Source organism: Rhineura floridana, chromosome 9 (genome assembly GCF_030035675.1).
Source record: "Rhineura floridana isolate rRhiFlo1 chromosome 9, rRhiFlo1.hap2, whole genome shotgun sequence".
In the NCBI taxonomy this organism is placed as follows: domain Eukaryota; kingdom Metazoa; phylum Chordata; class Lepidosauria; order Squamata; family Rhineuridae; genus Rhineura; species Rhineura floridana.
The window spans coordinates 2165697-2192730 of record NC_084488.1 but is presented as its reverse complement, the minus strand read 5'-3'; the positions used below and the strand labels follow the sequence as shown (position 1 = coordinate 2192730).

At 43.0% G+C, this 27034-nt stretch overlaps 2 protein-coding genes across 4 annotated transcripts in view; both read left to right on the top strand.

The window, feature by feature from the left end:
- The window catches only part of TRMT44 (tRNA methyltransferase 44 homolog), a 43528-nt gene extending 29627 nt beyond the window's left edge, over positions 1 to 13901 (top strand). Inside the window, exons 10-12 of one of the 3 annotated variants that reach the window (XR_009757834.1) lie at positions 8707 to 8823; positions 12302 to 12430; positions 13488 to 13574. Coding sequence is in view for 2 of the 3 variants with exons in the window: in XM_061584207.1 (XP_061440191.1) it covers positions 8707 to 8823; positions 13488 to 13729 (359 nt within the window). In the remaining variant the exon portion in view is untranslated. Of the gene's footprint in view, positions 1 to 8706; positions 8824 to 12296; positions 12431 to 13487 lie in introns of those variants that run through there. The other 2 variants (XM_061584207.1, XM_061584208.1) reach the window with 2 other exon arrangements.
- A 5920-nt stretch (positions 13902 to 19821) lies between these two features.
- CPZ (carboxypeptidase Z) overlaps positions 19822 to 27034 on the top strand; it is a 68410-nt gene continuing 61197 nt past the window's right edge. Inside the window, exons 1-2 of the mRNA XM_061584607.1 lie at positions 19822 to 20612; positions 20975 to 21251. Of these exons, the coding sequence (XP_061440591.1) occupies positions 21116 to 21251 (136 nt within the window). The 5' untranslated portion in view covers positions 19822 to 20612; positions 20975 to 21115. The remainder of the gene's footprint in view (positions 20613 to 20974; positions 21252 to 27034) is intronic.

The following is a 27034-nucleotide window of genomic DNA, read 5'->3' as shown; positions in this document are numbered from 1 at the left end:
CTGGAGGTCATGCCTGAGTAATATGTCCATTAAGCGTGGATTTTTAATTGTAAATATGCATGGGTGGATAAGCTGTAGCTCTCAGCAGTGAGAAAAATACATTATTCATGTTCTCATAAGCAGTTCCTCTTTTATATTCTAGATATTTCAGGATCTATTCCTGGTGAGCTGTAGCATAAGTAGTGCCCTAAGGCTTTGTTTTGTCTAGTTTCAGCTTTTTGTTTTGTGCTAAAGAAATGTGTGTGCATGCAACAGAATCCCTTTTTTTCCTGGGAAGAAGGGGCCAATGTGGAGTACATGGTTTGAAGGAAAGAGGGATAGAGTGGCCATTGGCCAGATGGGTGGCCTATAAATTAAAGTTTATTATTATTATTTATTTATACAGGCAAATAGTTGAGATCCAATGAGAAAGTGAGGCTGACGTGAAAATTATTCTAGAAAGCCCAAGTCAGGAGGACTTTTGTGGCATCCGCAGGAGGGTGGTCATGCAAAGAAAGTTTATGGAGACTTTCCTATAGTTAGTTGAGATTTAACTAGTAGCAGTTGGGGAAGGGGGTTCAGGCAGGGCCGCGTTGCTCATCTGTCTTTCCAATGCCAAGGATTGCATCTGGTTCCTGAGAGGGGAAAAGGTAAGGCGCAGGATTTGCCGTTAGTCCAGTTCTGATGCAATTGTCTGTTCACACTATAGATTACCCAGTTTGGATACAATTTTAACTATAGTTCTCTTGTGGTTGTAGAGTAGGAAAATCTTTAGTTATTGGATATACCACTTTGTTGGCAGGCTGGATGGAGAGGGACTTCCTCTCAGCTTCCAGACTGGCCTTTCTTGGTTGGTGAACAGCAGGACTCTAGCGTCGCTTCTATCCACTGTCACAACCCTTTTTGAATTTTTTACTTCTGCTATTTATTTTCTGGGGAAAAGGCACAATTATAGATAGGGACTCAGACCATAATTTTATTGCACTGAAGTTTGAGGAGCAATGTACCTGAGAAGATGGCCTTTGGGGCTTTCCCCCTCCCTCCCTCCCTCCCTCCCTCCCTCCCTCCGAGCAGGAAAGCTGTTATTGCTGAAGTAAAGGAGGCTGTAGAGTGTCACTGTTGTTCTCATTCTCCTCCCGGAAGAAGAGAGGTAAAAGGGCTGCTTAGTTACAGCAACCCAACCTCTTTCATTTGGCCAGATCCCGTTCTGTTCCACAGTGCTTCACAAAGCTGACCAACTCTCTATAGCTTGGAGGCAGCAAGTGACGGTCATTGCTCTTCTCAGTCAGTTTGAGGGCAGCACTCGACTCGCACCATCGGCGTCTGTGTCTCTTCAGCAGCCACCAAATGGTATCCAGCAACAAGTAGAGAATGCAGATGGCACCAAAGCAGTGAAAGGTTTTGTAGACAATGTCCCCAAAGAGTTCCAGGTGCATTATCTTGCTTCCCTCCCTTTCTAAGCATCACCATGGTTACCAGCAGCAAGATCACTGCTTATTGCTTTTCCCCTTGTAGTGCAGGCACATCAGAGAAGGATAGTAGATCCCAGTTTCACCTCTCCTTAGTAAACACCCTTTTCTTCAATCCTGAGCTTCAAAACTAGAAGTGTGGCAATAGCCAGATAGCAGTATTGAGGACCAACAAAAAGGAGAGAGATCCAAGTCTCCCTTCCTCTCCTGAGTAAACAGCTCCCCCTTCCTGTTCTGAACACTGGGTTGTAATTTAGTATGAGCAAACAGCAGACCTGAGTAACGTATGTGTCCATTTTAAAATTAATAGAAAAAATGAAACTGTTGAGCCCCATTTATGTCAGTTAAAAACAAATGGGAATTGAAGCAAATGAGTTCTAAACAAAAAATTTTCTTATTTGCCCTTATGTCTGTTTCCCAGCCAGTCAGCTTAGCACACTTGGCCAGATTGTCCTGTTACCTTTGTCTGTCTCCCGCAGAGGACGGCCGACTTCCAAGTACACCAGTACCAACAATTTGCCAGTTCCTTCCTTTCAGTTTATTGTGTGAATTGCATATCAACCACCACAGCCTTTAATGTCTTTTTAGCCCTACGCATGATAACTAGCAGACATGAATTTGTCATTAAATTTCAGTTTGATCTCCTCAAAAGTGTTCTTAGTTCGACTGTTGCTGCTTTACCACATCCTTCCATCAAGGAGGCATCACGTGCCACTGAGGTCCAGGCTTCCACCCCTGTTCTTGGTGATTTAACCAGCCAAGATGGGCAAGGATCAAGCAAACAGGTGGTAGGGCTCATTGCTTTAAGCAGTTTGTCCATGTTCGCAAGCCAGACAAACTGAACGATATTTATCACAATACTGGTAGATAGAATCTTGGTTTTGTCCAGCCCTGACCCTGTCATCACTGTAGCATCATGATCAGCATGGATGTGAGTGATTTTCTCTGAAACGCATAGCAAAATGGTCACAGCAGCTTCTTGAGGGTTCCACTTGCTGCTGCTTTGGATCTGTACTCAGAAGACCCTTTACTGCTTGAAAAAGTGCTGTTGGACACTTCCATGTGCATTGGTGACAGAAAAGGAAGGTCTCTTCACCCCCTTCACTGCCACAGAATAAGATCCAAGATGGATTCTTAACTGTGTTTGGTTGTACTTGTTCTGAAATTCTGCCTCTTCTGCTCTAGGTATCAACTTAATTGCTTCTTTGCCTTTAGCTCCTCTGTATACTAGGGTGCTGAATTGACTCTGCAGTTAGGCCAAGACCACTTGGAAGTGTGTTTGTGCCCTGAGTTATCCCTTCGTTGCAAGCAGAGACCAGGGTCTTGACAGGACCACTGGCCAAATCTGCAAGAAAATCCCCCAAGGACTTCAGAAATCCATTTGAATTCATCAGTTTCCTAGGTGATGTTATCCCTCTGTACAAGAGCTACTCAGCCTCAGGGTCACTGAGAGCTGGCACTGGCCCCAGGGCAAGATGCATGATAGGGCCCCCCTACTTAAATCTTCCTACAAACCAAATGTTACTACTTTCTTTACCTTAGGACAAGGGAGAGTGAAAATAAATGAAAGCAATTTAAGAGAACAGGATAGTTAATATGTTTGTTAGAAATAACACCATTCACAGACCCAAGTGAAAATTAAAAAACATTTTTAGTACTACTGCATTAATAAACTACTTAATTAGTAGTGTTAATACAGTACTGTGAACTGAGGCCTACTACTAATAGTTCTGGTCTCAAGGTATATGCTGCACTTTGCCATGTCTGAATCATATTAACAAATGTTGGTGCTTATTTTATTTATTTAACAAAACTTATGTACTGCTTGATTTTTTAAAAAAACCTCTAAGCAAGTTTACCAAAAAAAATTAAAATTATCAATAAAACAGTTTAAAACATTTAGAATATTTTTAAAACAATTACAATAACATACTAAAAAGATTAAAACCCATCAGTATCTATGTGTCTGGATAGGCTTGCCAAAACACAAATTTTAAGCAGGCACAGAAAAAATTCAGCGAAAGCACAATTTCTGCTTTACTGCTGCCTCACTGAAATAATGATTTCTTACATGCAGAATGAGTATTATGTGGCACCTATGACAGTGCCAGTTCCACAGATCAAAGCACTTGAGAGGATACACATGGGGTAAGGCAGCGCCACACATAAGCTGTTCCCAAGCTTAAAGGGCTGTATATACCAACAGTGAGAGCCAGTGTGGTGTAGTGGTTAAGGTGTGGGACTACAATCTAGGAGACCAGGGTTCAAATCCCCACACAGCCATGAAGCTCACTGGGTGACCTTGGGCCAGTCACTGCCTCTCAGCCTCAGAGGAAGGCAATGGTAAAACCCTCTCTGAATACTGCTTACCATGAAAACCTTAATCATAGGGTCGCCCATAAGTTGGAATCTACTTGAAGGCAGTCCATTTCATTTCATACCAGCAGTAACACTTTGACCTTGGCCTGATACCAAACTGGCAACCAGTGCAGATCCCTGAGCAAAGATGTTATATGCTGACAGCATCTTACACCTGTCAGCAATCTGGCTGCAGCATTCTGCACTAACTGCAGTTACTGGCTCAAGTAGAAGAGAATCCACAGAAAGAGTGCCTTGCAGTAATCCAGTCTTGCAAGTCACCAGTGTTTCAACTACTGTGACCAGGCTGTCCCGGTCCAGGAATGGTCGTAGTTATTTTACCAAGTGCAGCAGATAAATGAAATTTCTAGCTACTGAGACTACCTGGGCCTCCTATGACAGAGCTGGTTTCAGAAGTACCACCAGACCTGCTGCTTCAGGGGGAGTGACCAATTTCTAAGACACAAGAACCACTTACCCACCGTCTTGCCAGGATTCAAGCTCAGCTATTTTCCTTCATCCATCACACTACTGTGTCCAGGCCCCAGTCCAGGGACCACACAGCCTCTCCTGATTCAGATGTTATGAAGAAATAGAACTGAGTGTCATCAGCATACTGATGACACCTTGCCCCAAAAATCTTCCCAACGGGTTCATATAGATTGGGGATAGCCCTATGGCACCCCACAGCACAACTGCCAGGGGGCCAAAAGACAATCACCCAATGTTACTCTCTGGAGTCTTTCTTGTAGGTGGAACTGGAAGCACCGCAACACAGTGCCCCCAGTTTCCATTCTATGGAGCCAGTCCAGGAGGATCCCGTGGTCAGTGGTATCGAAAGCTGCCAAGAGACAAGCAGCGGGAGTAAAGTCACACTTCCCTTCTCCCACTCTCTGTAAATGTTATCTGAGAAGTCTTGGATATACTGAGATTTAGATACCAAAATTTATTTGGTAATGTATTGTTTATTTTTTGAAGGACCAGGCCCCCAGAGGTCCAGGCCCAGGGATTTTGCCCCCTTGCCCTCCGCAGCCCTGTTCAGCTATTTTGCTGCTGCTGCACTGGCAACCTAACAGACCCATCTGTGAGATGTTTACCCTTCATCCAACCTTGTCTTGGTTATACATGCCAGATCAGCATGTATCTCAAGCAGCACGTATCAGATTAGACAGCCCTTGCCCCCTACAAATCCAACACCACCTGCATACTGGAGGGGATTGTAGGTCACTATCCTCCTGGAGGCTGGAGGGTGTCTCGAGGGCAGAAGAAGCCAAAGTGTCCCAATCACCCTCCCTTGGAATAGTTGCACCTCCTCCCACTGCCCTTGAGAGCCAGTGTGGTGAAGTGGCAAGAGCATTGGACTGGGAGTTTGGTGACCAGGGTTCAAATCTTGACTCGGCCATGAAGCTTGCTGGCCAGTGAACCTTGGTACAGTCATAGTCTCTCAGCCTGACCTAATAATAATAAATAATAATAAATTTAATTTCTGTGTCGCCTATCTGGCCAATGGCCACTCTAGGCGACGTACAAAATCATTAAAATACAATTAATAAAATACAGTGATACAATATAAAACAGTGTAAAATCAATAAACCTACCTCACAGGGTTTTTGTGAGGATAAAATGAAGAGGAAGGAGAACCAGCTATACTACCTTGAGCTCTTTGGAGTAACAGTGGGATATGAATGTCACAATAAATATATAAACAATTGTGCCCTTGTGCCTGCACCACGTTAGTTATGGTTCCACCACTCTCCAAGGCACATCACAAGGCCCAGTAAGGTTCTGATATTTTGTTATCACTATAACTGTTGCAGTTTTTTAGTCAAAATTTTGTGCAAGAAATTGGTTCATTTTGGCTACTAAGTGAATAATATCGACATTACACAGCTGGGCCAAAGGTTGCAACTGTTCTTTTCATTTACATCAACTTTGCACATACGACAAACGTTCCATCTTGAAAAGAAGCATTTTCTTTGAGGCCCTTAGACAGGGCACATACACTGGTTGATATATATGATGCCACTGCACCAGCGACATCCCTTTTCTGACCATATCACTTTCTGTAGTCAGAATACAACATGATCCCACTGATATTTAACGTTATCATTAATGTTATTGTTAGCCTTCTTTGTCGCAAAGGGTTTTGAATCCCCCCCCCCTTTTTTGGTCAAACTTCAGCATCTTGTTATCACTTATACGATAGGCTTCGTGGTTCACAGTAGGATGTATAGAAGTGGATTGTTTAATGTTAATATCCATTGTAATGACTTAGGCATGTGAATTAAGGTGTATTGTAACAATCAAAATTATAATAAGTATATTTCAAGAATACATATTACTGTAAGAAAATTATAGAAAATAGATTCCTTCAAATAACAGAGGCAGCTATATTGGTCAAAGCACTTCTCATATACAGGACAGTAACTTCATTCACAGATGAGCAAACTCCATTTATCAGCACATAAGCCTTGTGTCAAAGGAACAGCCTTCAAGGAACAAATTGTTGGTTAAAAGTGGCAGGTGTTTTGTTATTGTTTTAGATTCATTTAATTTCTAATAAAATACATAAACATTAAACAAAACCTAGTTGGAATATATCCACTAATGTGTGCAGAAAGGAACAAAAACAAGATACATTACCATGTATGTCAAAGACCCCAGAGTGTGCCCCCGACCCAAACTCCCTTTTCCCAGGGCAATTGTTCCCGGGCTGTCACTCTCCGAGCATTTCTTCTTACCAGAGTTACAACCAACGCCAACCCTGTAAGGTAGGTAGACTGCTACCACCCCTTAACTTGGTTTCCCACTCTAAGCAAGAGGAACTCAGAGCACCAATTAGTATGATGAAGATTCCCAAACACAAGCTGTTACAGTAGGGCCCCACTCATACGGCGGGTTACATTCCAGAGCCCTTCCGAAAAGCAAAACCCGCCGAAAAGCGGAACTTTGTCAATAAATGGTGCCCAGTGCCTGAAAAACACTGTAAAAGCAGAACAAGCGCTGTATGAGTGGGGCATTAATCTAATTGAAAACCACCATATTAGCAGAACGCGGAAAAGCGGGCTCTACTGTCTTACACTCTCTGCCCTGGAGCCTGTAGCCAAACCCAGAACAGTAGTCCAAAGCGTTGTGGTCAAGGTGCTGGATTCAGAACCAAAGTCCCCAAGTAACACACACCAAGTAATATGAGGTAGTTTGTTAAATATATTAAAAGTGCATATAACAAGAGCAGCATACAAATTCCTTGAAGCCCAAACACCCTTAACAGGGCTAGGCATGGTCAACACTTACAAAAAACACAGTGAGAAGTTCACACAGACAAAACATAACGAAACACTAGCCTCAGCTAATACTTGCTTCAGCAAGTATAAGAGCCGGGTTCCCTTTAAGCTCCATATGCCACAGAACATCATATTGGTAAGTCAAGATAGAATAGGAACAACTAACTGAACTATCAACCCTCTTTTTATGGGGTTTTGCCTGGTAGGGCCAATTAGCCAATCAAGGCACCTCTTTAATGATGGAATAGCCTAGAAAATGCACAGCAAGGGCAGGACCACTAATTTACAGCAACTCAGACATACTGACCTTGGTACCAGGCTCTATAGATAAGGTTCAGCTGCCTCCCCTTAGAATAACAATCTGCAGCTGCATAGTACGAGATGCCCTAATTTTTCTCAGCACAGAGCATCCCAGAAACATATGCAAAATATTCCCCACAGTTCTCTCTGGCTGAACCATTTTACTGAGAACAACCTTAGCTATTCTTGACAATGTATATTCAAAATTTTCTGTATACCCTTATTTGGATGACAACAGCTAAATATAAGAAACCGATTAAACCATTTCAGAAGACTGGGATAAATAGCCCCTCCAAAGAGCAATTGGGGAAATTGGTGGGGACCCCATCAAAACAGTTCTATTCACATGAGACAAAAATGGGGACCAAACATAGTCAAATTTTGTTTGGTATTTTAAAAAATATGTGAAATAGGAATAGTTTCGTGGTCCTATTTCTTAACAGAGATATAAATGCAAACAGCGGGATGAGAATCAACCAGTCCACCCTTTCCCTCAGACACAAATAATTACAGACACAATCCTCTTAAGTAAAAGATAAAGAATGTTTACTCACAACCTTTCATATGTTCAGGAAACATAGGCTCTAGTTTAGATAGAAAGGTCCATGGTACTGGCCATCTTGGAGAGGAGCATGTGCATGCTTCACTCTCCTCAGGCTTAATGGAGAATATGCAAAAACTACCAGACAAAGGAGGAGGAAGAGAAAGCCAGGTAACCCCACCCTTTAGGAAGTTACATCACTGGTAAACAGGTACATGGGATATTTCCCAAATATCCCTTAAAGGGAACGTGCAAGTTTGCTTATTCTAACAAATGTGTCCTTTCGAGACAAACCACGTATCACTCTGCTGTGCTGCATCAGCCTTTCGGACAGGGCAATCTCTCTTGCTCTGTTTAGCTACCTTTTGGTTGGGAGATCCTCAGCTGTTTCCCACTGAGCTGCTATTTCTTATCTAGTAGTTGCCAATATCATAAATGCTAAATCTTTGTGAGCGATTGTAATCTCTAAATGCTGTGTGATGGATAAGAAAGTTAGAACTGGATTAGGGAATAGGAATTGTCCAGTAATGTCAATAAGATTGCACACGAGCAACCTCCTAGAGTCTCTCTTATGGCAAAATCTTACTTTGACACCGTCTCTTGTGAATGAAAGTTAGGTATGCAAATTGGAGTTTGGACCAGGGGATTAATTTGTTTTCTTTGCCTGCATACATAGGACACTTAAGCATAGTGACTTGCAGCTCTCAGAAGCCCCAAACTGGAAATATTGCCAAGGGGTAGTAGTTATTTTACATAAATATATTGTTTTCTGCAGAGAGTCTCGCCTTGAGTGAAATCATAGAGCATTTTGACAAGGATACTTTAAAAAGGCTTAAGAATGAATATGGAGGCCTGCAAACCTTGCTCAGAAACAATCATCAAGTGTTTGAAGGTAAGGACAAGGTTTGTTCAATAATTGTTAGTATCCTATATGTTGGTTTAAATATCTAAAAGGTCAATGCTCTTAGTCTAAGTATTGTTTCCCTCTATGACAAGCACATGTTGGATATTGGGTTCAAACTGAAGCTTGGTCAAAGGCTTTCTAGATGTCGTGAGGTGAAGTTAAACTTGGTCTTGGTTCCCATAGCTCAGTGCCAGAGCATCTGCCTTGCATGCAGAAGGTCTCAAGTTCAATCCGTAGCATCTCCAGGTAGGGCTGGGAGAGACCCCTGCTTTAAACCCTAGAGAGATGCTGCCAGTCAGAGTATACAATACTGAGCTAGATTCGGGAACACAGGAAGCTGTCTTATACTATCTTATCCACCCCCCTCTGGCCATTGGTTGTTACAAGCACAAATGAAACAGGCAGTTGTTCCTTCAGAAGTCCAGGGGAAAGGATTGTTGATCATGGCAGGAATTAAATTGGCAAAGTACCTTGCAAACATAGCCCTCGACTGTATGCTGCTCAATAGATAACAGACAAGCTGTAGTAATTTGCCAGGATAGAAAATGACCTGATAAGTGATAGGTTTTGAGATATCATTCTGTGTCTTAGCTGGAAAATATACTAAAAATATTTTAGGGTGAGCTGTATTCCCCCCCCCAAAAAAATAACCTATTTTGTTAGTAGTAATAAGCATTCCCAGGTAATGCAGGAGAGTATTCTGTTTACAAGAATTCCTCTGTAGCTTAGAGTGGCCATTCTGCCACTCATTCTGGGAGATAGCAGCTTCCTGTTCAGTTCTGTTTTCTGATCACAAAGGCAGGGTTTTCCAGGATTCAAGGTTTTTCCTCAGACTTGATAGTTTAAATCAGCAGAAACAATTTTTTCACCTCCTCTCTTTGGAGTAGCAGAATTACAAGCCCACAGGAACATAGGCTTTGTGTAGCTTATCCTGCTTTATTTGTATGAAAGGAAGCTGGGTACATGCAAATTAAGAGCATATTTAACTATAGCACTGCAAAGATCACAAGAACATAAGGATTGGGTTTCCTGGATTTCAGTCAGCAGACTTTACCTGGAGATGTCAGGGATTGAACCTGGGCCTTTTTGCAAAACAGAATCTCTACCACTGATTAAGATACATTAAGAATGATCACACACGAGGAAAGTTTTCCCCTCCAACTTTTTAAAAAGAAAAACAAGTATTTGAATTCAGCTTGAGATGCATTACCAAAATTGCATTTCTGTGGATAGCTCAATATTTTCTTTTTTTAAATTGTGGTTTTGCTTGCCCCTTTTTGGCAGATTATTGTTGCCTATAGCTCATGTGAGTTCTGTATTATACAGCCACAAGAGTGGCTGTATACTATAGCCAGCATGGATTTTTCACATTCCGCAATGTTAAATGGAAAATACCCCCATGCCATTCTGAGGCTTCCCATAAGCTCATTTCAAAACAAAACCTTACAAAACTTATAGTTCTGAACTCAGAAACGCTTGCTTAACAACCCTGTCAATTTTCATGGTGATACACAAAACAGTCAGAGAGAATCAAGAGTTCAAAGTCTAAAAAGAGAGCAAAAAACCTCAGAGCCCTTTTGGACTTTTTTCTGCGAGTTCTCATAATCTGTTGAAATTCATTAAAAATCAGCCATGTTCACAGAGTACCTGTAATCCTAATACTGACCTTGCCCCATACTCTGACCTTCATCTACTGCAGTTTATAAGTTAAAAAAATGCCTGGTTGATTTTTAATTAATTTAAGAAATTTTGGCTGGAAGCCTATTACAACGCGGGGCATGCTCAGTAAGGACCAACTGTCAGTGTTCTAAAAGCCTCACAGCTGCTGGGCTTGGCTAATCAGAGGGCCACACCCACACCAGACTTGATTTCACTTGAGACAGTCATGGCTTCCCTTAAAGAATCCTGGGAAGTGTAGTTTGTGAAGGGTGCTGAGAGGAGACTCCTATTCCCCTGAGAGAATGGTTAACAGTCAGCCACTCTGATTGAAGGTCTGTGAGAGAAACAGGGCGTCTTCTAGCAACTCTCAGCACCCTTCACTAACTACACTTCCCAGGATTCTTTGAGAGAAGCCATGATTGGCTTTGAGCCATGGCTTTGAGAGAAGCCATGATAAATTCTTTTAAATTGTTTTTAAAAGATGCGTTTTTAAATTTGTATATTTGTTTTTAATGTTTTTAGTTATTGTAAACCGCCCAGAGAGCTTCGGCTATGGGGCGGTATATAAATACACTAAATAAATAGATAAATAAATAATGATTGTCCAAAGTGTACTAGAGGCCTGGTGTGGATGTGGCCAGGGACAGCTTTGTTTTAAATTTGGGTGGGAGGTAGGGAAGAGAAGAGTCAGCCAAGTGCTGGTGTTCTTGCAACATTGTAATGGGAAAAACCACAAGGTAGAATTCTCCCTTCCCCCTGCCCAATTGTGAAAGATACAGAAGACATCTTGGTTGGCAGGCCCAGCCTGGTCAGTTTTACCTATCCTAATCATGATTGCATAGGAGTATATCTGATTCAACTCAATAATCGTACAAATGATCAGACCTGCCTTTTCCCTCCTTCCCCTCTCCTCTCCCTGCCTCCTCCCCTCCCCTCTTCCTTCTTCCGCCTCCCCTGCCCACTCCATCCCTCCCCCCCGGTCAGTTTTACCTATCCTAAGCATGATTGTACGGGAGTAAATCCCACTGAACTCAATAAACATGCAAATGACCGCATCTGTCCTTCTTCTGCCCTCCCCCTCCTGCCTGCTCCCATCCCAGTCCTCCCCTCTGCCTTTCCACTCCTCCCCCTCCTCCCTTCCCCATCCCCTGTGGTCAGTTTCACCTATCCTAAGCATGATTGCCGTGTGTGCGTGCGTGCATGTGTGTGTGTGTGTGTGTGTGTGTGTAAAAATCCCACTTAACTCAATAAGCATGCAAATGATCAATCCATTCTCAGCAAACTTGCGCAGGATCCCATTTCTTACCTCCCGGATTAAAAAGCAGGGAAATTCACTAATACGCAAAAAACCTTGTGGTTTAAGAATGTACCTGTAGCCCACAGATATTTCTACCAAACCTTAAAAAGCAGGGAAATTGGGCAGCTATAGTGAATGCACCAGGGGAGCAGGAGGCCTGAACTCCTCTCTGAGATATTGTACTGCCCTACAAATATGTCAAAATGCAAACACCATTTGGGTTGGTCTTTCACAGTCCAATCCACTTGCTCTGTAGCTTGGAATAATTTGGTAACGTGCCTCTGAGCATATGGTGAGTGGTGGCAACACCTGCAATCAGCCCAAATAATAGAAAGAAGATATGTCCAGTGCTGATCTTGTTTTAGCAGGGAGGAAGCAACAGTATTAAGACAGTTTATGTAGTTGAGATGGTCACTTTAAATATGTCTGATTTACTTTGCAATTTTAGTGACGTTTCCTATAGGAAATCATTTTCTTTTGCTTTTGTTTCTATGAATATGTGAAGTACAGCAACACTTTGCAGAATTTATACTAAAAAAACTCCAAACATAATTGTGGAATAATGGCACTGACTTCTGCAAAATAGTCTCCAGTGGACCTCAGAAGTATCTCAATTTGCGCAAGATACAACAGTGGAAGGTGAAATATATTCTAGCAAAATTCTAGATGTGCTCTATGTTTTTAATTGATTGTGAACACCTTGCCTTAAATAAAGTGGTTTAAACATAGCAGGCTGAAAACATGCATCCTCTTTTTTCCAACAGCTAGAGTCATTGCTGAAGTAGCAACATATTGTAATCAGTCTGATTTTACATCAAACTGCAGTTTCAGATTCAACTGTTAATGCACCCAAAATAGAAATAGAACATAACCTCCAATATAAAACACAAAAGGCTGTCTTCACCATCACATGACAATGACCAATGAAAAGGCTTTGAAATTAATAAAAATAAATTTGACACAGATTTCTAGGATGGATAAGGAGGGGGGAAATTTTCTGGTTTAGATTCTCTGTAGAAACATTAGTAACACAGGAAAGAAGCAAAGTAAGAACATCAACAAACATACAAAAATATAATTCTCCATCTTTGGAGATGGCAGGTGTTGCCACCACTCACCATATGCTCAGAGGCACATGTTATCAAATTCTTCCAAGCTACAAAGGAAGTGGATTGGACTGTGAAATACCAACCCAAATTACCTTTGCATTTTGACAAATTGGTAGGACAGTCCAATATCTCAGAGAGGAGGTCAGGTCTCCTGCTCCCCTGATGCATTCACTATAGCTGCCCAATTTCCCTGCTTTTTAAAGTTTAATAGAAATATCTGTGGGCTATAGGTACATTCTTAAACCGCAAGGTTTTTTGCGTATTAGTGAATTATCATTCATATGCTTGCAGGTGTCATTAGATGTATTAGATTTTACACACTAGCCACAGGTAATGCTAAGCCAAATCATGGCTTAGCACAAATGCATGGGCTCTTGGAGAGGAGATCACACCTGCTTGTTCCTTTAGCTCAGTGTGGCTGCTGAGCCAAGGTTTATGGCACCTTAAAAGTAACAAATCTTATGTGCACATTCACTCCCACAAATGGGATTTTTCTTGTGGTTTTCCTGTAGAACTCTTGTTCTGGTACTAATTCTTGTAACGTTGGGTATGTGTGTGTTTCTCCCCACTCCCCATCCCCATCTCAGTTCTAAATGGGAAAGTTCATATTCGTGACTGGAGAGAATGGAAGCCATCAAAGAAAAACAAGCCAGGGAAGCAGATTAAGCAAAGACGTCCTTCAGAAGCATTTAAAACACGTCAATGTTGGTTTTATATTCACCATCCTCAGGGCTGTCCTTTGTCTTCTGAATCTTGTTGTTATGCTCATGGGACTGAGGAGCTGAAGCCATCTCTGACAGTGCTAAAGAAAAATAATGGCAAGCAATAAAGGAGTTGCAAGTTAAATTTAAGCTACTTGGATGGATTTCTGTACAGTTAGAAAGAGCATACATCTTGATTATACAATGGTGACATTTATGTTTTGTTCCATTTTATGCCTGTTCTTCACTGTGATCCCCTCTGTGGAAGGACAATAAAGATTTTTAAATCTGTTCTTGGAACTTACATGGTTGGTTGATGTACTTTCCTAACAATGTGAAAAGTCCATTTGTCTATTAAAATTAAATATTAGACAGGCGCTATCTCTGTTATCTTTTTGGTGCCTACTGAAGACCTTCCTCTTTCAACAAGCCTTTTAAGTTGGGACCTTATCCCAGTCTGTGTCTGTGTTGGAATTGCTTTTTAATATGTTTTTAAACATTTTTTAAAAAAATGTTTTTAACCTTTTTAAAAAAAAATGTTTTGAAATCTTTTTAAAAAAATGTTTTTAAATATGTTTTGTTTTAATGTATTTTAAAGTCTGTTTTTCTGATGTTTTAAAGTGTTTTTAGTGCTTTTGTTTGCTGCCCTGGGTTCCTGCTGGGAGGAAGGGCGGGATATAAATCAAATAATAAATAAATAAAATTCAAACTTGACACTCTTCTATATTACCAGAATAACTTGGAGTATATCATTTTTATATGTTATATATATATATATAAACAAAACAGTACATAGGTGGTGGAGCAACCCTTCTTAGGAAGGCTACACAACAAAAGCCTTCCAAAGTTAAGAACCAATGCCTGGGAGAAGAGAAATGTTTTTGCCTGTTGCTTAAAGATGGATAATGATGGCGTCAGACACACCTCCCTGTGGAAAGTGTTCCACAAACGGGGGCTGCCACTGAGAAGGCCCATTCTCGTTGCCACTCTCTGTACCTCCTTCAGAGGGGGCACACGAAGAAGGGCCTCTGAGCCCGAGCACAAGGTCCAGGTTGATACATATGGGGAGAGGTGGTCCTTGAGGTATTAGGTCCAGAGCTGTATAAGGCTTTATAGGTCAAAGGCAGCACTTTGAATTGAGCTCAGAAACTAATTGATAGCCAGTGCAGTTGTGCCTGGTGTTATGTGCTTAAACCGTCTTGTCCAGCTGAGCAATCTGGCTACTGAATTCTGCACCAGCTGCAATTTCCAAACTGTCTTCAAAGGCAGCATCACGTATAATGCATTGCAGCAATTTAACTGAGAGCATAGACATTGTTCTTTTTGTTTCATATCTCAGAGCAAACGAGCTAAATCTGTTTCTGAAATTACATCTTTGATAATGGAGTAAATGCTACTGCATGACTTTGCAGTGCACCATATCTTGCTGTTCTAATTGTTTCTGTGCTGTCTCAAGCCAATCCATGCACACATTCCTTAATGTGTTTGGTAATACAAAGAACATAGAATTAATATTTTTTGTTTTGAGGAGGGGGGGAAGAGAGCTTTTGCTATATAAGCTCTGAAGGTGTTGGTGACTGCAGACTGTGGTACAGATCATGAACTGGCAATATCAAGAATTAGAGTAAAGCTAAAAAAGAACAACAAAGCAATCATACTGCCAAAATACAATTTAAATAACATCCCAGAAGAATATAAAGATCAGATAAGGAACAGATTTGAGGCTTTAAACTTAGTTGATAGAGAACCAGAAGAACTATGGATTGAAGTCAGAGACGTTATCAGGGAAGAATGCAAAAAGACAATACCTCTAGTTCAAAAGAAAGACCTCTGTGGATGACTGACAAAACTCTTAAAATGGTTAAAAGAGAGAAGGAAAGCAAAAGCAAAAGGAGATAGAAACATGGTTAGAACCCTAAATGCAATAAATGCAATAATACAGCGACTAGTAAGCAGGGACAAAGAGAACTATTACAATAGTTATTGTATACAAATAGAAGAGAATAATAAAAAGGTAGAACAAGAGCCCTTATCCAAAAGACTAGAGAAATTAAAGGGAAATTTAAAGCAAGAATAGGGATGTTGAATAATCAACGGGAACACACTGGGACAAAATAAGGAAGACGAAAGCAATACACTGACAAAACTATAAAAGAGATGCAAGGATGACAGATTCATTCACAGTTAATCACCCTGATTTATAGATTACAGCAAAGCCTTTGTGTAGATCACGAAAAACTGGAATGCTTTAAAAGAAATGGGGGTGCCACAGCATCTAATTATTCTGATGCGCAACCTATACTGTGGACAAGAGGCTACTGTAAGGACAGAATATGGAGAAACCGATTGGTTCCCCATTGGAAAGGGTGCCATAATTGTAATTGTAATCGACTTCAAGGCACATAAACACACAAACAGGCTGCTTCACGGTATATTAACGGAGGAATCCAATCGGGACAAAAGAGACTTCTGGTGTCTATATACCAACACGTGGAGCTTGGAAAATGAGCAAGAGGACCTTGAAGTCTTAGTGCATCAAGGCAAATATGACTTCAGAGGGATAACAGAGACTTGGTGGGATGACTCCCATGATTGGAATATAGCCATTCAAGGATATAAACTCTACAGAAAGAATAGAAGCAACAGAAAAGGAGGGGGAGTAGCGTCATACGTCAAAGACAAATACACCTCTATGGAAATCAAAGAGAACGAACGAAGTGGTCCGGTAGAGACCATTTGGGTAAAAATAAATGGAGAAACAAATAAAACCGACATGGTAGTAGGTGTCTACTACAGACCCCCTGGCCAAGAAGAGGTGGTAGACGAGGCCTTTCTCAAACAAATCTCTGAAATCTCAAGGAGGCAAGAAGTAGTAGTGATGGGGGACTTCAACTACCCAGATATCTGCTGGGAGACAAACTCTGCAAAGCACAAAGCCTCCAACAAATTCCTGATGGGCCTTGCTGATCATTTCCTCTTTCAAAAAGTAGAAGAAGGAACAAGGGGATCGGCAATCCTGGACCTGATCTTAACTAACAGGGACGAATTGGTCACGGGAATTAAAGTGGTTGGTACCTTGGGGGAAAGTGGCCACATAATGCTGGAATTCGTGCTTCTGGGGAAAGCCAAAGAAGAATATAGTCAGATATGGACCTTGGATTTCAGGAAAGCCGATTTTAGCAAGCTCAGGGAAATGATGGGCAGGATCCTGTGGCTAGATAGACTAAAGAAAAAAGGAGCCCAAGACGCGTGGGAGTTCATGAAGAAGGTATTACAAAAAGCCCAATCGCAAACAATTCCAAAGAGGAAGAAAAACGGAAGACATCGGAAAAACCCAATGTGGCTACACGGAAGACTGATGGAGGAGATAAAAATAAAAAAGAGCATGTATAAAGAATGGAAGGAATGATGCATCACCAAGGAAGAGTACCGACGAGCGGCTCGGGCTTGCAGGAATAGCGTAAGAAAAGCTAAAACCCAGAATGAGCTGAGGCTGGCGAGGGAAGCGAGGAACAACAAAAAGCGGTTTTTCAGATATGTTCGAAGCAAGATAAAGACCAAGGAAACGGTGGGACTGCTGCTCAATGAGGATGGCAAAATGTTGACAGATAACAAGGAAAAGGCAGAACTGCTCAACGCCTATTTTGCCTCCGTTTTCTCCCAAAAAGGGAACATTGTGCAACCTTGCATCGGTAGCAATCTCAGGAAGGGGTCAGGATTGCAGTTCAAGATTGATAAGGAGATAGTCAGGAAATACCTAGTTAACCTAAATGAGTTCAAATCTCCAGGGCCTGATGAACTGCATCCCAGAGTATTGAAGGAACTTGCTGATGTACTCTCGGAACCTCTTGCCATCATCTTTGAGAAATCCTGGAGAACGGGAGAGGTGCCGGAGGATTGGAGACAGGCAAACGTCCCACTCTTTAAAAAGGGTAAAAAAGAAGATCCGGGGAATTACAGGCCAGTCAGTCTGACTTCAATACTGGGAAAGATATTAGAACAGATAATAAAAGAGTCCATTGGCAACTATCTAGATGACAATGCTATGATTAGTAGAAGCCAGCATGGGTTTGTCAAGAAAAAATCCTGTCAAACTAATCTCATCTCTTGGAATTGTGGTGGATCGCAAGTTGAACATGACCCAGCAGTGTGATGCTGCGGCAAAAAAGGCAAACACGGTTTTGGGCTGCATAAACAGAGCTATAGTTTCCAGGTCAAGGGAAGTAATAGTCCCACTATATTCTGCATTAGTCAGGCCTCCTCTGGAATACTGCGTTCAGTTCTGGGCGCCTCATTTTAAGAAAGATATAGACAAGTTAGAGCGGGTTCAGAAGAGGGCGACGAAGATGATAGCCGGTATGGAGAACAAGTCTTATGAGGAAAGGTTGAAGGAACTTGGCATGTTCAGTCTGGTGAAGAGAAGGCTGAGGGGTGACATGATTGCACTCTTTAAGTACCTGAAGGGCTGTCACATAGAGGAGGGTACAGATTTGTTCTCTGCTGCCCCAGAGGGTAGGACTAGGTCTAATGGTTTTAAGTTGCAGGAGCGTAGATTCAGATTGGACATTAGAAGGAACTTCTTGACAGTAAGGGCAGTTCAGCAATGGAACCAACTGCCTAGGGAGGTGGTGGGATCCCCTTCGCTGGATGTCTTCAAGCAGAGGCTGGACAGCTATCTGCGGGAGATGCTCTAGCTGTGGATTTCCTGCTGTGAGCAGGGGGTTGGACCCTGGATCCTAAATCTACTTCATTCAGAAGTAAATAAAAGCTTTACTGTTTGTTGTAGTATGCTACTTGTGAGGAGCCATGTTACAGAACCATGAAACCCCAAATATAAAGATAAAATGGAGTGTGTTTCTACAGCAAGCAAATGTCAATAAACTGAAGCTTTATCTGGGCAAGATGAAGGTACCATTAATGGATGGTTTGGTTGCCTTGGGAGGAAGAGTCGAGCCTAATCTGAGTGGAGTTAAAAGATCACATTCGTAGCTTGGATGTTCTTAGATCTGGCCTTTATCAGTGGTCTAAATGGCTTCAATGGTATAGTGCACTTTTCACAAGTTAAGACTGATGTGCCAGTTATGGTCCCTTCTGTAATGTGTTATATCTGGGTTTGCTTTTGTGAATACGTGCAAACTTCAGTTAGTACAAAATACAGTAGATTATTGGTTGGGCCTATTCAAATCACACATACATTCATTACCTCCATAACCAAGTTGACCAGCCTCCCCTCCAGCACCTCTGACTTCCCAGGAGGAGGCATGGACTAAGGCGGCAATCCAATACAGTACACACCTGGGAGTAAATCCCATTGAACTTTCAATGGAGCTTACTTCTGAGTAGACATGTATAGGATTACAGCCTAAGAGTGCCAACTGAGTCAGCACAATGTTTAACTTCCTGTGACAGGGTGATTGAGCTACATGGTCCAGTTTGGTCTGACTCAGTATAAGGCAGCTTCTTGTGTACATAGCTCTACATAGGGTTGCCCATGAAACAGAATGGGAGCAAGAGACTGAAACAACTTGTCATTATCATTACCAATTTCACTAGTTTCCACTTTGTTTCCAAGCTCAGTAAAAGCCTTTGTCCCTTAGAATTTTAAAATGGCTCTTTTTTTTTTTGGAGGGGGAGTTGCTGGCCATATCCTTGTCTTCCATGTCCCCTAGGGTTGCCAGGTCCATGGCCCAAGACTGATCCTGTATCTTTAGGAGAAGAGAAAGTCAGCCAAGTGCAGGTGTTCTTGCAACTCTGTAATGGAAAAAACCACAAGATGGGATTCTCCCTTCCCCCTGCACAACTTTTAAAGATACACAAGACCTCTTCGAGGCCGGGCCTGGCAACCAAGAGGTCTTCTGTATCTTTAAAAGTTGTGCAGGGGGAAGGGAGAATTCCACCTTGTGGTTTTTCCTGTTGCAGTGTTGCAAGAACACCTGCACTTGGCTGACTTTCTCTTCTCCTAAAGATACAGGATCAGTCTCAGGCCATGGACCTGGCAACCCTAATGTCCCCTGTAGACCGTTTTTTGCACAGTGCCCTCATTGAAGCCCCAACAATCAGCTGATTATCAGTGTTTGCAAAGTACTGTGCAAGACTCTTTTCAGGTGTCAATGATCAGCTGATTGGAGGTACCTGCAAATCCTCTTTCAGCCTCAGGGGCCAAATAGGGCTACTAATTAGGCCGGTGGGTCAGAGAGTCCCCACTGCTGTTTAAAGGCATTACTGGAACCACCCCTCCTACAAAGTTGCCTAAGGTCTCAGAGTCCCTTTGTGATTTACAGTGTAGTGAGTGAGATTGAGAGTGTGGGCCTTCTCAGTTGTACCACCCAGATTGTGGAATGGCCTCCTGAGGGAAATATGCTTGGCCTCATCTGTTTTCATTCCAGTGTGATTTTAGTTACATACTGTCTCTTTTATATTGTTTTTACTATTTTAATAATTTGCTATTTGTTTTATTTGTAGCTTTTTTAAAACAGTGAGTTGCCTTGACTAGTTTATATAGAAAGTGCCTATATATTGCCTATAGCAATGTTGTACTGCCTGTGATCAACACGCACATCAGACTTCAGTCGCAGGGAACTTGGGAAAGACCCTTGTGGTTGCCCGATTCACGTGCAGCCCCCAGTCCCTTGGGGCCCTCCGGTCCCCGCAAAGCAGCTCCCATACAGCTCTGTGTCTGAAGGGCACTTGTGGAGAGAAAAGAAAGAGGGCGACAGAGAGGTTGATTTGGGGCAATACATCTCTGAGCTGCTCCCAGCAAACAAGGCAAGCCTGCACAAAACTTAAAACGTGCAAACTTAGCAAAAAAGCGCCTCAGAATAGGAAGAGTGGGTGAGATGAAAAAACGTCCAAACCGCTCCACACCTTGGGAGGAGGACCTTTGTCCCATTTCAGTTTCCAGCCCCCACGCCCCGATAAAAAGTTACAAAGCACTCCAGTTTGGGGCAAGCGGCCCTCAAGAATGCCACAAGACCAAGACCCCTGTTGCAGGCTGGCTGGATCCCTAAACAGGTACACTCATTTATGTCCGTTAGGAGCCTAAGGATGCCCAACCGCATTGGGCTACAGACCCCCACTTGTATGATTAAGTGGCAAATTAGTATAGATTTGGGGGTGAAGGGCTGAGAGAAGAATGCTTTACCCACGTGGCTCTTGGGGCAGGAGAGGGATCTGAAGAATCGGTGCCGCTTAAACGTGCAACAACAGCGGCAAATGTGCTGCTGGGATCTTGTTCGCTCACGAAGGAGGATTGGGGGGAGCAGCCGCGAAAGTGATCTGACAGGATATAAGCGCCCCAGCAGCCCGCTTCAGTTTCCTGCCTCCCCCTATTCCCCTTCCCAGCCGGGCTCTTAAAAATCTGTTTTTCCACCCAGGAATACCCGCCGCTGTAACACGATCTCTGCGCCGTATATCCCATAATACGCGGGCACCCACTTGAAGTGCGCTGCGTTCCTTCGCAGCTGCGAGAGCCCAGAGTGTGTGCGGCTCAACGTGGAGGAGCACCCGGCCGGTGCATGCCACATCACGGCGTTCGCGGCACACAAAGAGCCCCCAGCATGTGGCTTCAAGGACTCCCTTTTCTTGTGGGTGCCCTGATCAGTGTCCTGGATCCCGTCGCCCCCGTCTGCCAACCTGGTCCTGAAGGTCAAGGTAAGAGAAGATCAACCATAAAGCTAACCCTCTGAAGACCAGCTGAAGGGGAGAGGGGATAAATCCCCCCCCCGCCAAATCTTCGGGAATCGGTCGCTAAGGGGGAGCTACCCTTTTGTGAGAACGAAAAACCCTAATGGATGCTTAAGCCATTGAAATGCCAAAACCAAAGAAGGTCCAATGGCTTTCTTCTGCAGAGTATATCAGAATCATCAAGTCCCTGCAGTATTTTTAGATTCAAAGGACGTGGGGAGACCAGAGTTCTTCCTTCCAGGAACAGAGTGGTCAGATTGTAAACAGATGGATGCCCCTTCTCTGTAATTTTGTGTCTGCCTGTGCTTATGATCTGTGCATTTACTTTCAGCTGACCCCCTCAAGTCTGAAATGAGAAGGGAAGGATTCGTTGAAATCAACACATTTTGTTCCCTGGGGTCTCTGCTGTACAAAATATTGGTTGTGTGCCACCAGGGTTAGTTTAGCTTGTAGTTGTGGGAGGTGGTAAGTGGGAGCTCTGTCCACCCTCTTCTCTGGTATGTGTTACCCTCAAGAGATGAAGAGTGCCTGTTCTGTGGTGGCTTTTAGACATCAGATTGTCAAACTCCAAATGAATCCCATAAGACCATGGTTTTTCTTCCTATAGGATACTTGCTTCCATTCTTCTTTTTAATTATTGGGAAGCATTCAGAGCCGTTCAAAAGATTTGAGGGGAAGTGGACCCAGTCAGTGGACCCGATCTCATGATCTGCTTGTAGAATACTTGGGATCTTGGAGTGGCAGCAGCACTGCCAGGGAACAGATCCCAGCCCTGGACATTTAATGCCAATCTGCTTTGGCCAGCAAAGTGGGTTAGCAAGTTCCCTCTTGGCTTATTTTGTGGCTTATTTTGTGGCATCCTGTGGGACTTTCAGAGCCATGGAGCCTGCTGGAACCCTGAGCTGGCCTCATTGGGCAAGGTGAGCTGGGGGAAGGGTTTGCCTCGGAGAAAGAGTCAGGAAGGGAGCTGGCTGCCACAGTGGCTGCATCATTTGTCAGGTATCTTATATAGCATCAAGATTGCAGAGAAGCTAAATGAATTCTTTGCATCTGTCTTCACAGTGGAAGATATAGGGCAGATCCCTGAACCTGAACTAACATTTGCAGGAAGGGATTCTGAGGAACTGAGACAAATAGTGGTAACGAGAGAGGAAGTTCTAAGTTTAATGGACAATATAAAAACTGACAAATCACCGGGCCCGGATGGCATCCACCCGAGAGTTCTCAAAGAACTCAAATGTGAAATTGCTGATCTGCTAACTAAAATATGTAACTTGTCCCTTGGGTCCTCCTCCGTGCCTGAGGACTGGAAAGTGGCAAATGTAACGCCAATCTTTAAAAAGGGATCCAGAGGGGATCCCGGAAATTACAGGCCAGTTAGCTTAACTTCTGTCCCTGGAAAACTGGTAGAAAGTATTATTAAAGCTAGATTAACTAAGCACATAGAAGAACAAGCCTTGCTGAAGCAGAGCCAGCATGGCTTCTGCAAGGGAAAGTCCTGTCTCAGTAACCTATTAGAATTCTTTGAGAGTGTCAACAAGCATATAGATAGAGGTGATCCAGTGGACATAGTGTACTTAGACTTTCAAAAAGCGTTTGACAAGGTACCTCACCAAACGCTTCTGAGGAAGCTTAGCAGTCATGGAATAAGAGGAGAGGTCCTCTTGTGGATAAGGAATTGGTTAAGAAGCAGAAAGCAGAGAGTAGGAATAAACGGACAGTTCTCCCAATGGAGGGCTGTAGAAAGTGGAGTCCCTCAAGGATCGGTATTGGGACCTGTACTTTTCAACTTGTTCATTAATGACCTAGAATTAGGAGTGAGCAGTGAAGTGGCCAAGTTTGCTGATGACACTAAATTGTTCAGGGTTGTTAAAACAAAAAGGGATTGCGAAGAGCTCCAAAAACACCTCTCCAAACTGAGTGAATGGGCAGAAAAATGGCAAATGCAATTCAATATAAACAAGTGTAAAATTATGCATATTGGAGCAAAAAATCTGAATTTCACATATACGCTCATGGGGTCTGAACTGGCGGTGACCGACCAGGAGAGAGACCTCGGGGTTGTAGTGGACAGCACGATGAAAATGTCGACCCAGTGTGTGGCAGCTGTGAAAAAGGCAAATTCCATGCTAGCAATAATTAGGAAAGGTATTGAAAATAAAACAGCCAATATCATAATGCCGTTGTATAAATCTATGGTGCGGCCGCATTTGGAATACTGTGTACAGTTCTGGTCGCCTCATCTCAAAAAGGATATTCTAGAGTTGGAAAAGGTTCAGAAGAGGGCAACCAGAATGATCAAGGGGATGGAGCGACTCCCTTACGAGGAAAGGTTGCAGCATTTGGGGCTTTTTAGTTTAGAGAAAAGGCGGGTCAGAGGAGACATGATAGAAGTGTATAAAATTATGCATGGCATTGAGAAAGTGGATAGAGAAAAGTTCTTCTCCCTCTCTCATAATACTAGAACTCATGGACATTCAAAGAAGCTGAATGTTGGAAGATTCAGGACAGACAAAAGGAAGTACTTCTTTACTCAGCGCATAGTTAAACTATGGAATTTGCTCCCACAAGATACAGTAATGGCCACCAGCTTGGATGGCTTTAAAAGAAGATTAGACAAATTCATGGAGGGCAGGGCTATCAATGGCTACTAGCTGTGATGGCTGTGCTCTGCCACCCTAGTCAGAGGCAGCATGCTTCTGAAAACCAGCTGCCGGAAGCCTCAGGAGGGGAGAGTGTTCTTGCACTCGGGTCCTGCTTGCGGGCTTCCTCCAGGCACCTGGTTGGCCACTGTGAGAACAGGATGCTTGACTAGATGGGCCACTGGCCTGTTCCAGCAGGCACTTCTTATGTTCTTATGTTCTTAAAAGTTAGTGTCAGTCTAGAACTTAGGCAATCCAGGTTCAAATCTCTAGTGAGCCATAAATCTCACAGGGAGTCACTCTCAGCCTAACCAACCACACATAGATGCAGCAAGCATAATATGGTTTATGTTTTGTTGTACTTGTGTATATTGTTGCTCCTTGGCAACAGCGCAGAATAAAAACGTAAATCAATCCTGCAAGCAGGGCTGTGGAGCCAAACCTTTGAGTCCGACTCCTCTATTTTTCTACTGTCTGACTCCGACTCCTCTATTTTTCTACTGTCCGACTCCGACTCCACCCAAAATTGCTTCCAACTCCACAGCCCTGGAAAGCGCTGTAAATGTCTTTTTAAATTGGAAGCTCTCATAGGAGCATTTTTATCGCTGCCTGAATATGCGCTGATCTTGGCATCACAGCATTTGTCTTCATCTGGGTCCTGTGTCATACACTGACACACAAAATGTTTTCCATCTTGAGTTATGGTGAAATGCTCAACTACAGCTGACTTCATGGGAAGCTTCTTTGACATTTTGAATTTATATTTTTAAAAATTTGTCAATCAAAAATTATTTTGAAGACGGAGTCAGAACATTTCTTCCGACTCTGACTCCACCCAAAATTGCTTTCAACTCCGACTCCACGACTCCACAGCCCTGCCTGCAAGTAAGTGACTTCACATGAACACCTATGGGCAAGCCAGCTGTAGGCACAATTTAACATGGCTTCCAATTAGTCACCACTATGAGAACTAACCCTCAGTTTTAAAAAAAACCAGTTGCCGGAAGCCTCAGGAGGGGAGAGTGTTCTTGCACTCAGGTCCTGCTTGCGGGCTTCCCCCCCGGCACCTGGTTGGCCACTGTGAGAACAGGATGCTGGACTAGATGGGCCACTGGCCTGATCCAGCAGGCTCTTCTTATGTTCTTATGTTCTTAAGTGATTAATATTCAAAACCAGCACTTTGATTTGGACCCAGAAATTGAATGGGAGCTAGTGAAGATGACAAAGCAATACGTTGCACTCATATTGCTCAGATTCAGTTAACAGTTTTTCAGCCATCATATGAACTAATGGGAGTTTCTCCACTGTTTTAAAAGGCAGCCCCGTGTACAATGCATTGCAGTAGTCCACACAGGGGCTACCAAGGCATGCATAACTGAAGCATGGCTATCCTTGTTCGTGTAGGGTTGTAGCTGGCCTACCAGCCTAAGCTGGTAAGAGATGTTCCTGCTCACAGTGGCCACTTGTGCCTACAGTGACAAAGATGGATCACTGAGGGCTGCTTTCCTAAATCACGTCCCTGCTGATTCTGTTGCTAGATGGAACAAAAGAAAATTTCTTCCCATAGGAAAAAGAAATACCCTCTTCTCTTTTGACTGGGAGGATACATCTGAGTGTTTTCTGCTCTGTCATACTTGGCAATTAAGTGTTAGAGGTTGTACTTGAAATTACCTATTTCAGGCTGATTTCATGGCGCACTGAGACTGCTTTAGCAGCTCTGCTGTATTATCTGTGCCTGGAGGTTATCTGGAGACCTATGGTCTGATCCTATTGGCAACATTGTTGTTATGTGCCTCCAAGTCGATTATGACTTATGGCGACCCTATGAATCAGTGACCTCCAAGAGCATCTGTCATGAACCACCCTGTTCAGATCTTGTAAGTTCAGGTCTGTGGCTTCCTTTATGGCCTTCCTCTTTTTCTACTCCCTTCTGTTTGTCCCAGCATTATTGTCTTTTCTAGTGAATCAGGTCTTCTCGTTATGTGTCCAAAGTAGGATAACCTCAGTTTCATCATTTTAGCTTCTAGTGACAGTTCTGGTTTAATTTGTTCTAACACCCATTTATTTGTCTTTTCGCAGTCCATGGTATGCGCAAAGCTCTCCTCCAGCACCACATTTCAAATGAGTTGACTCTGTTCATAGGGTTTTTGTGGTAAGAGGTATTCAGAGGTGGTTTACCATTGCCTTCCTCTGAGTTTGGATGCATCTTAGTCTGGTGTCTCAGCTTTGACCATTCTGCCATGGGTGCCCCTGCTAGGAGTCTAGCCTCTTGGTCTAGACTCCTGATGGCATTGCTCTCAGCTTCTTCAACACTCTCAAACCCCCTCACCACGTTAAGGTGTGCATCCTAAAGAGGGATTGGCAACATTACATTCTGTGAAATGTCACATTCTCTTGGACTATCTGGAGATACAGGCATGCCATTAGCTTGGCTTCATTCTTTCCTGTTCCAACAGTCTCCAAAAGCTGCAATGAGATATTGTTTTGCTTTTATTCAACATCAATGTGCAGTTGGGGAGAGCAGACCCCCCCTCCTGATTTCATTCTATTACTACTGCACGTTAATAATAAATACAAGTTGCCACTTCTCATCAGAAAAGATAGCAAAGTGATTTACAAAGGAAACTGAATACAATTAAATAATACAAAATATGAAACAGATAACACAAAAAATCCATAAAATGGGATTCCACTCACTACACAAACCACACCTGTACCTCAATTAACCTAAACACTGCTGAAAGGCTGTAACTCAGTGGTAGAGTATCTGCCGTCCGTGCAGGAGGTCCCAGGTTCAATGCCCAGCATCTCCATGTAGAGCTGGGAAAGACTTCTGCCTCAAACCCTGTATAGCCACTGCCAGGTAGTGTAGGCAGCACTGAGCAAGATGGACCAATGATCTGACTCCGTATAAGGCTGTTTTGTATGTTCCTATGCCAAAATCCCTCATACCAACTCGCTCTCAACAACAATCCCCACTACAACACTGGCAGCCTTATACTATGAGGCTAAAACCAAATTTCATCTCGGACCCCACTAACCCCAATAAAAGCCTCACACCATTTCCCCAAACGCTCATTCACATTCAAAAAGGGTTATCATCTCTGG